The sequence below is a fragment of the Oculina patagonica genome, chromosome 7 (genome assembly GCF_052425735.1).
Source record: "Oculina patagonica isolate OP01 chromosome 7, crgOcupat, whole genome shotgun sequence".
Classification (NCBI taxonomy): domain Eukaryota; kingdom Metazoa; phylum Cnidaria; class Anthozoa; order Scleractinia; family Oculinidae; genus Oculina; species Oculina patagonica.
Genome location: NC_135764.1, coordinates 6255749 through 6268326, shown reverse-complemented (window position 1 = coordinate 6268326; position 12578 = coordinate 6255749). Strand labels below are relative to the sequence as shown.

General features: G+C 40.1%; 1 protein-coding gene across 1 annotated transcript; it reads right to left on the bottom strand.

Moving 5' to 3' along the window:
* Positions 1 to 1169: 1169 nt before the first annotated feature.
* On the bottom strand, positions 1170 to 11440 carry LOC144661398 (2-hydroxyacyl-CoA lyase 1-like). The gene is given in 18 exon segments (XM_078522144.1): positions 1170 to 1315; positions 1919 to 2114; positions 2512 to 2613; positions 3220 to 3390; positions 4205 to 4305; positions 4525 to 4578; positions 4986 to 5066; positions 5068 to 5100; positions 5421 to 5504; positions 6214 to 6319; positions 7196 to 7331; positions 7674 to 7786; positions 7985 to 8079; positions 8567 to 8644; positions 8926 to 8998; positions 9781 to 9861; positions 10368 to 10408; positions 11255 to 11440. Coding segments are annotated over 18 exon segments (1758 nt in total). The 5' UTR covers positions 11435 to 11440; the 3' UTR covers positions 1170 to 1282.
* Positions 11441 to 12578: the final 1138 nt, after the last annotated feature.

Sequence of the window (12578 nt, the reverse complement as noted above, 5' to 3'; positions counted from 1 at the left end):
TGTGATTGGATGAACAAGATCGGTAGCTGTTCGGAAATCTTCGACGGAGTACGAAGATGCGTTCGGAAGAAAGCATATGAATAGCAAGCAGACTTCTAGTCGATAAGGATTTCCTCGCATTTTCTTTGATTTTGAATGACCGGTTTCTGGTGCAATCCAACGAGACATTTCTTCCTGGAGCGCTTTCCCCCTTCTGTTGGGGGGGGGGGGGGGGGGAGGGGGGTGGGGGATGGAAAGCGGGGGAGGTTGGGGTGGGGACAAGGGCGTCGTTTACTTCTTCGTACCGGGGATCGTGCAGCATTCTAGGAGCGTTGCGTGACGATCAAAATAGGAGTTTACTCAGTGCAGATAGTCTAAGTGCTGTTTTTTTCTCTCCCAAAACTAAATTGGCACTTGGTGGCTTTTCCGCTTTTAACTTTCTTTGGTTGGAAAAAAAAAAAAAACAGCCTCCCCAGTAGGTGTATCACAGTCTTTATAGGTGTATCACAGTCTATTGTGTGGAATCCGCGGCCCTTGTCCCTTAAATTAAAACATTTAACCACTGATTCATTTTTATCCCAATCCAATACAAAGGCAAAGAATCAATGTGAAGGAGAACTGTGCTTTTGATCAGTGACACAAAAAAGACAAATAGTCCTTTGGCCAGGGGCGGGAGGAAGCGGGTTCGTCACGCAATCGTTCCCTTATAATCGCATTTCTAATGAGTTGCTCCGTTTTGAATAGTGTTTATAAAGCAAGTAAAACTGCATTGTATAAAACGACACCGGGAGAAGTTCATTAAAAATAATTGGTAATCTTTATTATAATAAAGATACTACATTAATCTCCTTTCTTTTTCCTATTTTCATGATTTATTCTTTGAATAGATTTTCACCTCTCAGGTTTTTTTACAATTCATATTTTATTTCACGTGCTTAATTTCCACTTCAGTGAAACGTAGGTTAATAAATTATTGCACTGTATTAAAGATAACCAAACAATAGCTACGACAGAGAAGGCTGCAGATTCGAGATCATTTAACAGTTGTTGCTGAGAAGTTGAGGGACTTCATAGAACCGTAGGCGTCCATCAAAACCTGAGGAAAAAGTCACCGAGTCTATTTCTTTTTGTAAAATACTTGTGTCTAGTTTATTTATGTTTTTCCCTCCAAGCACAAGCAGAGGATAAGAGGAGGGGGGGGGGGGGGGGAATCAATCTGTATGTCCCGAGCACAGAGTCCCTTGTGTGATTATTTCTCTTCTTCTTGTATCGTCTGCCAACACGATACCCATGTTCTTCAATTTTACATCTTTGAGCGTGTGAGCCAGAAAAACTCCTGCAGACAAAGGACAAAACAAGGCTATTAACCTTCTAAACCTCAAGGGTTATACACGTCAGATTTCCCCTAACAGTATCTATACACTGACAAACAAAAAGGCACTGCATGAAAATCATCAAGTAGGTGTACTGTTCAGAAAGACGAACAAACATCATAAAATTCTGATAAGAAGACCTGGGCTAAAAAAGGCATTTTTTCGTGGGCTTATTTTCGGAGGGGCTTATTATCGCGAGGAATTAAGCGTAGCAAAAATGATCGGCTTACATTTGAACGAGACGTTGGCGCCTGAAAAACTATAGCTACATATAAGAATATTGCAGTGTCAAAACTCTCTAAACATAATGATGTGAGACACAAAACAAATATTAAATCTTCTGAGGAATGTCCCAACTCTCTGGGATATCGTAATGACATAAAACACAAAACAACGCCATCTTTCTTTAACAACTAACACCAAATATAAACCAGTGGGCTTATATTCGGGAGGGCTTACTTTTGGAAGGACTTTTTGTGTCTAAAAGTTGGGGGGCTATTTTCGTTAGTATTTGTCCTTATTCACCATATGTTGGTGGCAATGCATCCAAAAGATAAGAGAATTACCTGTGGTTTACGATCAGCGTAAGGACTGATCATGACGTTAATCAATACTGGCTTCTTATTTTTTCTTGTCCCGTCAAATGCGCTCTTTAACGCTGTTCTCAGTTCATCTGGTGTTTCTGCAAAGAAACCTTTTCCTCCAAATGCTTCAATGATTCGCTCATAACGAGTCTTTGGCATGAGAGCAGTAGGCGGAGCCCTTAAGAGAAAATTGAAAAAAGACATACTTACTTTGTTGTCGTCCAACACCTTATTTCGCCGGAGGAGTTAAAAAATATGAAAAGCCCCCCCCCCCCCCTCCCAAACCACCCCTTCACAGGGTGGGTCCTCGTCAAGTACACTTGTTATGACCACTTTCCTTACTTCTCACACCAGTTGTACCTTACCATCCTAGGCGTGGGTTGGGGTGGGGGGGGGGCATTCTGGCTTACCATTTGGCTTCCAACCAAAACTGTCAGTTTAATGTAAAGCATCTTAAAAACGTTCAGAAAGAGACCCACCAGCTTTCCTGATATTTTCATTGCCATCTCATTGAGTGTTTCTAAGAAGACTTAACACGTTCCGCCGACAGATCTTTTGATATCACGTAATCTTACCTTGTTGCGGGGTCTACCCCGAACTCGCCCCAGCTCTCTGCGTCCACGCCGTTGTATATACCATTGTTGTTGACGATCATGAAAACGATTGGCAGATTGTACCTGTAGATAAAACGGACACAGTATGTATAAACAAAGGACTTACATTTGTTGAAGTTCCTCTTCTAGTTAACCGTCAATTCCGGTTATAAGCCCGGGGCTTATACAACTACGTAAGGGGTTTTGGGTGAGGTTATAAACGGAGCCTGGGCTTATATCCGGGAGGGCTTATAAGCGGAATAAAAAAAACATTTCGAAACGAGCCACGGTAGTGTTGATCGAAATACGTTTTTGAGTAAAAAAAGTCATAATAAAGCAACATTTAGCCCTGTTCAGTACTGTTATCCAGCAGAGAGGGGCTTATATCCGGGGGCCTTATAACCAGATGTATTTTTTTTTTTGCTTCCAGGAAGATGGGCTTTAACCGAGTTTTACGGTAGTCCATTCTAGTTGTTTTACACTGTCAATCCTGAAGAAATCATTGTATTAAATCTCTTTTATTATTGGTTTTCGTATGTTTGTTTAAATGTAAGTTCTAAGAATTTAGTGGTTAATCAACACAATTCCCTACAGTTGATGAATTTCTTTATTCTCATCACCTGTCTGCATGACCATGTATAAATGTTAAAAGGAGAAATTACGCATTGATCAGACTTGTTAATACTTTACCTGCACGCAGTTTCCAGCTCCATTCCTGAAAACCCAAAAGCGCTGTCACCTTGTACGCACACCACCCTCCTGGGGGGATTTGACCCATCAGCTTGGCATTCAGCTAACAGGGCAGCAGCGATGGCAAAACCAGTTCCAACTCCCATTGTACCAAATGTACCTGCGTCTAGCCTGAGAGGAATAATAAGATGGAAATGATTTGCATGTGCTTTGCATTAACACATGTTTTGCTGCACTGCACAATTTGATTGGTTGCTTAGCCCTGAGAAGTTCCTTAACTCTAATGTGACTGGATGAAACTAACTTGAGACGTGTTTAAAGTTATCCATTGGGTGGCTACATTGTGGGAGGCGCGGTGGCCTAATGGTTAGCGCACTCGGCTCCGAGTCGAACGGCCCGGGTTCGAGACCTGGCCGGGGCGCTGCGTTGTGTTCTTGGGCAAGACACTTTACTCCCACAGTGCCTCTCTCCACCCAGGTGTATAAATGGGTACCGGCGAATTTACTGCTGGGGGGTAACCCTGCGATGGACTAGCATCCCATTCAGGGGGGAGTAGCAATACTCCTAGTCGCTTAATACTACGGAAACCGGGATAAGCTCCGGCTGTATGGGCCGCTTATGCTCAGACACAGACTTTTTATTGGGTGGCTACATTAAACCTGTGTTCCTCAGGCTGGCTGGCAGACTTTTCCTTCTGCTAACCTGGTGTTCGATGACCATTAATTTTGTATAAATTATACTCTGCAAAGTTTGAATCCTCATAAAAGTAGATCAACTAAGAAGAGAGCAATTTAATGACTTTCATCCGTATGGTCTTAATAAAAAAGCAACCTTTATAGTGTACCTAAAGACATAAAAAATGCTTTTTATCTATATAACATTAAAAGATACCATGCAGAAATGAGGTACAGCCAAGTGAATGGAACACTTCTCACTTGGGTGTTAGTTTTTGTGCCTATTTATGAAAAAATAGGTAAGTCCCTACCTGTTCCTTGGAAGTTGATTTGTGATCATGGTTCGACCAATGTCCATTGTGTTTGCTCCTTCATTAACTATGATACAGTCATGTGGCAAATGCTTTTTAAGCTAAACAAGTTGATAAATAAAATGTTAATATGAAGCATTTGATAAATAAAGCACAGACCACAGGCTAATGTAATGTGTTGTGTGTGGTGCTATGGCCTTATTCCAGTCTACTCACTCAGAAAAGTCAATACCTGGAAATATTCTTAAAGATACTGAAGCCACATCACACAGGATCATTCTCACGCACAGAAATTAGACCATAATCTGACATAATCTAACCTGTCCATAGACTTGGTAGTAATTCATTGGCACTGTTGTCTCCTTAGAAAGTTCCTGATAAAAAGAAAAGAAATAACAATGTTACAATCACAACCACACACACTACTGAGCAAAATGGGCTACCAGTAAATTTGTTTTAGAAAGCAAGCAAAGCAGATTCTGAAAGAAATCTGATTACTCTTGGGGCTTCAAGAGTTAATCCAGTTACACCTTTTGATCAATGTTCAGCTTTCTGGGAAGTCAACTGCTCGCCTACCCACGCCCCAAACCTAACATTTTGCCCAATAGCGATAAGTAAGGGTTAATGTTAGGTTTGGGGAGGGATGTCAGGTGAAACAGTTTCCTTAGAAACCTAAAATTTGATCCTAATACGAGTGTCCACAATAGGGAATTCCCAAGCAAGTTTACTGTGTATATCATAAATTTTACCTTACTCAATTTTGCTGAACGTTATATTATACCTCATTCCTTTGCTTGTTTGCTTCTGATTTTTCTTTTAATTCTTTTCCCCAGGAGGGTGAACCACAAAGATTTGTTGGTCGTTTCTCCAAACATCCTAATCACTCCTGCCCCCAGCTAAAAATAAATAACACTTATTTTATGTAAGTTAATGGGTAATGTAATATAGGTAAGCCCTGCCCTCCCCCAGCCCCTTTGAAATGCAGGTAAATCTTGGAGATCCCCCATAATATTACATGGTCCCAGTTGAAGGGCAAGTTGGAAAAAACTGAAACAAAATAATCCCTATTTCTGGCCATCCTACCCAGTATACATATGTACACATCTAAAAGGACCAACTATATGAAAGTAAGGGGAATAAACATCTTTTGTGTTTCATAAATGAACTGACACATATGAATCACTGTTGACTTGTAATGCAGTGACATTGCATGTACCTGTTCTGCAACACTCTTCAAATCTCCTAACAGTGCAACCTCTGCAGGAACATTGTTTTCCAGTTCTTCTGCATGAAGGTCAATCTATAGGAAACACAGAAGGGTAGTACTTAATTTATTATATGGCTAGCTCAGCAAGTAGGCAAAATGATGTTAGCCCTGTACATGTGATTGGCTACCTGAGCGGGCAAGATGGGCCCACTCATGGTTGCCCATGATTTTCCCACAAATTTGTTGTTGTTGTTGCTGCCGGCTTTTGCACTGAAATTTTGCGTAAAGAAAAATGTTTTCATCCTTCAAAATTGTCAATCAATTGCAATTCATTGTTAATTATCATTAAATCCAATCGTGACAAAGAAGTTTGTACTGCTGTTCATTACCGGTACTTGAACTGGCTTTTTTCGGGTCACTATAAGAAGAGTTATTTTAACTCATAATTCATGACTTTATATTGCCCATATAATAAAATCATCTGTTGACCAAACTTGTTCGAAGTCAACATATTTCCAATAAAAAAGTTTAAGAAATACAAAAAATTTCTGTGATTCTATCGAGTTGTAAAAAATCAAGTACAACTTTTGGAAGAATGTGAAAACATGAGCCATGGGCAAGTGTTTCCCCAGTTTTGGGGGTTTCTCCCAAACTTTAACAAGTATTTCAATCTGTTATTTGATAGAAACACACAAAAGAAAAATACTGAGCAGAAATAAAGGAAATATTCTCTCCTATTATCATGTAATATATTTAAAAATAAAACCTGTCTTCTTTAAATAATCTAGTTTGTGTTGTTTACCTGAATTATTTTAACATCAGCTCTGAATCTTGGAGGTTTCCCAAAATGAAGAATCCAGTTCAATCTTGCTCCAAACAGAAAAATTACATCAGCTTGCGACAAGGCTCTGATGATGACAAAGATGAACAGTTTACTAAGTATATTGCAAACAAATTTTTGGATTTGATTGAATCATTGATTTTCTATTCCATGCCATTATATTTGCCCTTTTTTCTGTATGTATCTTGCTTGCTCAATTAGGGCTTCAAGAACCTAGAAACTGCACTGAACTGAACACTTTGTTACCCTGAGATTTGTAGAGTGGCTTAATTAGCTAATGTCTCCAAACATGTCAACCCAAACATTGACAGTACAGAATATCAGGCAAAGACCGGACCACAACACCGGGAACTTTGTGCCCAACTACTCTTTGCAATAACTGTGTGGGTTCCGGGGTGGGTTCTTAAACATCCCCTGCTGACCATAACACTTAGGTTCATCGTCCTTATCCAAGAAGACTAGAACATCCCTAGTAATAAACCATCTGCAGATGTCATTGCAAACGCAACACGTTCTCCTCATTTATTTTAAGACCCTGAGTGTTGGTCCAGTCTGGGAGTCGAACCCTAGATCTAACCCACGATAGTCCTGCACTCTACCAACTGAGCTAACTGGTCAGCAGTAACCTAGGGCTGATATTTGCCCAGTGTAGCTTATGCTTGGTTACAGGCTTTTAGCCAGGTGGGAGTCCACAAGTCCTATGGACGGCCACTTTTCAGAGAAAATTAATATGAACTGTATACAGAGGTTTTTGTTTAGCAAATTTGGAAATCTTTAGACACCTTTGCACCCATACCTGCAGAAAAACACCTTGCATGCCCCTCAGGCCCTCCTATGGGGACAAAGTAAGGCCTTATAAAAATTTTGGACTCCCATTTTTTAAATCCTGGCTAAAAGCCTGCTTGGTTAATAAGATTCGTGAAGTCAATGGAATGCAAATCACCTTGATCTGGCAGCAGCAACACACAGAGGATGTTCATCAGAAATCACTCCCTTCCCCATAGGTGTGGGGAGAAATGGTACCTTGCATCTCTCTACAAACTCCTGAAGAGGTTTCTCAGCATGAGCATAAGCTGCACCTTCAGAAAGGAATTAAAATAACTGTAAATAAACTTAACATGACAACTTTTGAGGACCTGTCACAGCAAAATCATACTTGTCGAGTTTCAGAAAATATCCATACCCACCCCCATGGAAGATCATTGGAAATTCCATGGGGGCGGGGGGTCACAAAAGCCAAAATATTTAAAGGAAAGTATGGGGATTACATGGACCTTCCAGAGGGGTGGAGGATTCAAACCAAAAAAAACCTTCAGCGGAAGGGGTATGGATATTTTATGGAACAACACCTTGTGAGCATAAAAGCATCTTTTCCACCATGCCTCTAACAATAGCATAAAGAACAAATTATCATTTTGTACCTTTGCCGATTATTACAAGAGGTTTTCTTGCTTGACTAAGAACCTTGACTGCTCTGTCTACAGAAGCCGGATCAGCTAGACACTTTGGTGGAGCTGGAGAGCAACGAATTGACCTGTGGAGAAAACAACCCTCTCACTTAAACTTAAATTTATATATACATTCTTGCTGATTTTCATATTATTCCTTTCAGTACTTCCGGTAGGTGTGATGATTGTCAATATTCTCCTCACCCATGTGCTTGACAATGTATTGATATTATAAGGAGAAAAAGATGTTGATCTAAACATTAAATACAGCCACATGTAGTCACCTTGCCTTACAGGCTGCCACTTGCCCCATGATCATATTTCCTGGCAAGTCCAGATAACAAGCTCCTGGTCTGCCATATATACTTGTTCGCACAGCCTAAAAAGTACCAAAAATTAGTTAGATCTTAAAACCAACCTAATGTAAATCTTTTATCAATGGAATAGTTCTATAACAACTGACTCTCATAAGCACCTATCTTTAAAAAATATATAAACATTCTCATAAACTATATAAGTAAAAAATTAAGAAATTAATTAATCATTGTTTCAATTCACACTGAGTGATTGTTCAGGATTATTTTATTTTCTTCATTTTCTATGAAAGTTTTTTTTTTGTAAAGCGACCAGAAATTTACTTCACCAGAAGTTATAAGGCCTGTGTGCAGGTTGATTGACATCTTAATAGCAAGAGTTTCAAATAAAAGTCCCTGGACTTAGGGGAGGATGCTTATGCCATAGAAAAAATCTTGTGTAGTTGTTTTGTCGTAGTTTTTTTTTTCAAGAACTTTGGTCAACTGGAACTTGGGACATTTTGGGAATTTTGAACGGGAAAATTTAGAGACCTAAGGAGAAACAGTGATCACCTTTTCAACAAAAAATGGTATCTGTCCTACACTGCTTGGTCGTGCAGAATACTTGGCATAAGGTCTTGCTGCTTCAACCTGGGGAAAATACAAGGAAATGTGGAGAATGAATAACTTAAAAAGTGAAAAGTAACCTTTAGTTATTTTCTTGTTCATAAGCCATGCTTTACCATCTGGGGAAGCAGGGGCTTATCATAAAAATTGAACTTCCAGAGAGGGGATTGTCAGAGAGGGAGACTAAAAAGAGATGGGGGGGGGGGGGTGCCTTAAGGGCTTTTATGGTATTTTTATTAAATGTTTCAAAATGAATTGCTTGAAGTTTCCTACATATGACTGTCAAGCTACATACAGGTATGTACCTGTGGAAATTCCTGAAAGGCTCCCATACTTTCTTGATCAACGTCACTTGAACCACCAATCACTAACACTGGCCTGAAAAACATCAGTAAAGAAGGTAAAGGACAAGGGCTAACAATTAGCATTATGATTTAAAACACATCCAAAAGAATCTAAATATAAGATAAAAAATCTCATCAATTATTTATAAGCAACTTAGAAATATGAAAAATAGTTACCGGTACTACCAATATAGGAAGAAGAAATGGTCAAACATCAACTCTCAAATTTTTGAACAAACAGAAATGGCCAACAGATCAGGCACTTGGTAAGCAATTTTTATTTTGAGCATAAATATTGAGGGCAAGTCCCTCCCTTGAGGAGAAGTCTCCAGTTGACATCCATACAGTCATAATTTTATAGCTCACAGAATAAAAGTGGCCCGGGGGGGCTACTTGAAAAGGTTTGATACGGGGAGGCTCCGCCCCGAGGTCCAACCCCTTACCCTTTTATATACCATTTTGACAGAAAAAGTACCCCTTTTGTATACCTTTTATTGAAAAAAGGTACCCCTTTCACATACCTAAATGACATGACATATACCTTAAACAGGAAGTCTTATTCTCATTTCTATGTAGCGTTTAATAAATCAAAATGATACAGCCATAAGATGCGTCTGTTCGAAATATTTTTATTAAAGACCCCTTTAAATACCTAAATGACAGATTTCCCTACCCTTTCACATACCTTAACTTGTTAAATTCCTACCCTTTTATATATCTGAAGCGTGAAAAGGTACCCCTTTTAGGCGGAGCCTCCCCGTATAAGTGCCCCCCCCCCCCGGAAAAGTGGTAAACAATATCTGCAGCACTACTAACCAGCAGTTACTCATAGCATTTGCCATTCCTCCCAGAGCATGTATTAATCCTGGTCCAGAAACCACAAGGCAAACACCAGGTCTGCAACCAAATATTCACAATTATAATGACTATCAAAAGTTTGTTTGGCACCATTCAGAGGATAGTTTACAGGTTTATCATTCTGTATAAATGTATCAATCCAGAGGCAGTGAAGCATTTTGAAACGTGAGAGCCTTGTCATACACCAGGCCAAGCACCCCTCTGGAGGGGGGGGGGCATATCCTTATTTATATTTCTCAAAATGTCTTTTACGTAGTTGACCTCTTTGCAATCTTATCAGTGTCTGGTGTGTCCATAATTGATTTGTGACAAGGAAGTTTTTTAGTCATCAGAAGACAGAAAATGTACGCTCTGAAGTCGCCGATGCCACAGGCAAATGATGATACTTTCGGTGCTGAAATGGGGGGGGGGGGAAGCTGAGCCTCTCAAAATTTTTGTTTGAGGGTTACAGCCCCCCTTCCCCTCCCCCCTGCTCCACCACCTATGCAATCAAACCAAATGCTTGACAAACAAATACTAAAAATAGTAGTATGTTAACATCTTACCGTCCAGTTAGATATCCAATAGCTGATGCTGCATAGCAAGCCTATATACAGACAGAGAAATACCAGCCTTGAAATACTGATGATAATATTTAATTTTTCCCCGAACCACGTTAATTTGCGGAAAAAAATATAGACAAATGTATGGGCAATAATTATTAAAAACGTAACTGAACCCTTTCTAGCCCAGCTACATCCTTCAAACTTTACAATTCATAAGTTGTCCAGAATTCCATATTTTGTAAAATATATTTCCTGTCGGATTCCCATACAAACACTATAATTTCTACAAGCTTTGCGTACTCGTCAAGATAGCGTCGAAAACCGTGATAAGGCCTATTGTAGTCGGCACCTTTGAACTGGCGTGCAGATGACTTATTTAGGTAAGAATAATAGAGGACCTTGGCATCAACATATAAAAAAATTTGGCGTATCTTTGGCGTGTTGAATTCATGGAATGCACCCTGGATGGAGTGGGGATCTGACCTAATTGTCCAGTTTACATTTAAGATGGAGAAAAGTGAATACGTTGAGTGCTTGAAATAAAGTCAAATTGAATTGGAAGATGTTCTGTAAGAACTTCAAGTAAACAAAAGACTTAATGGTGCAAGGAGGACGATCCATTTCCATCACACCCACTTCACTTCCCTTACCATTCCCCCCCCCCCCCCACCCCCCCTTCCCCAAACAAGGATGTGGTATCCCGACTAATTTGGGTTATTCCATTTCCGGAAGTGAAAGAAAAGGTTTGAAAGTAGAAAATAGATGACTTAAGGTATTTTTGAAAAGCTGTTATTTTCGGTTAAACGTATAACGATTTATCTGTCTATAAAGAATAAAGAAAATCGAGATGGACAAGTTTATATATCGGGGGACGCGCCCCAGCTCACCGCTTGCTCGTTTCTCATGCCGATGTATTTAATCCCTTCCACCTGTGCAGCGCCCGCAACCTCAACAACTGGAATGCCCACAACTCCAAACATGTATTCCACACCTTGAGACTTCAGGGCAGACGCAAGCAGCGAGGCACCATTGACAAACTCTCCTTCAACTCCTTCTTGGTCCGCCATTTTGGCTCGACACCACCATATGTGGTGTAACAGTCAGATTCCTTCCCTCTTATTCCCAGATCTCTTTTTGACTTAATCGTCGGGGATTCCCTTCGACCCTTCTAAATCTAGGCTGCGTGGCAGGCGTAGCCTATTCTAAATCCAAAGATTTCCAATTTACGAAAAAATGATTTGCATGCGCCAATGGAAGGGCAATACGTATATACATTACCAAGAATAAAACAGGCCCTGGGAAGGAGGGTTAATAACAACCTGCAAGGCACCTTCACCCATTTATGGGCAAAAAACAGCACAAACAACCATTAGGCGACCGGTCTCCCAAACTACTGGGGGCCTATACAAATACAGAAACATGAAGTTTGTGGGAAATCAAATTGGCTATAAAAACACTGCAAGCCGTATACGTCAGTTATGCCAAAAAATTTAAGAAACGGGTATTTTTACCATTTTTTGCGGCGGAGGGGAGTATTCTACTTCCCGTCGATGTTGTCTCAAGGTATCTAAAGGTCTAACTTTCAACGCAAAAGTTCTTTGGGCTCGTCGCGCGTTTCTCGTGAATGACAAAAGACTGCGTGACAAGACAAAGAGGAGAACACGAGTTCTCTTTATACAAGATTTTATAACTAGTCGTCAAATTGATCTCGTAATAAAATGATTTGATTGGTCTTTTTAAAATGGTGTAAAAATTACTGGGCATAAGTGAAAGGGCTATCTGTAACGCAACGAAATATTTTGTCAAGCAGCAGATTACGTGAGGTTACACCTGACTCGTCCCCAGTCGTCTCTTATGCGAAAATTGCAAGACGCGCGGGATGACCTCCGTGTTGAGCAGTCGACTCAAGACCGACTCAAAAGACGACTGGGGACGAGTCAGAGGTTACACGTGGCGATATCAAGCAAGTTTCTTTGGAGGTCACTCAAAATAAATCATTTGGGTCACGCAATTCACATACAAGCTAATGTATTGGGCTAGCACGCGTTCACACGGCTCAAAAGGGCGTCATTACCAGGTTAGCCTTAAAGGGACTATGTCACGGCTAAGTTAATCTTATGTTATTAAATTTTGCCAAATATTCGCTATGAAACTAAATGTTTGCAAAGAAATTAATTCTTTGATACTAAATGACAAAACCATAGCTTCCTT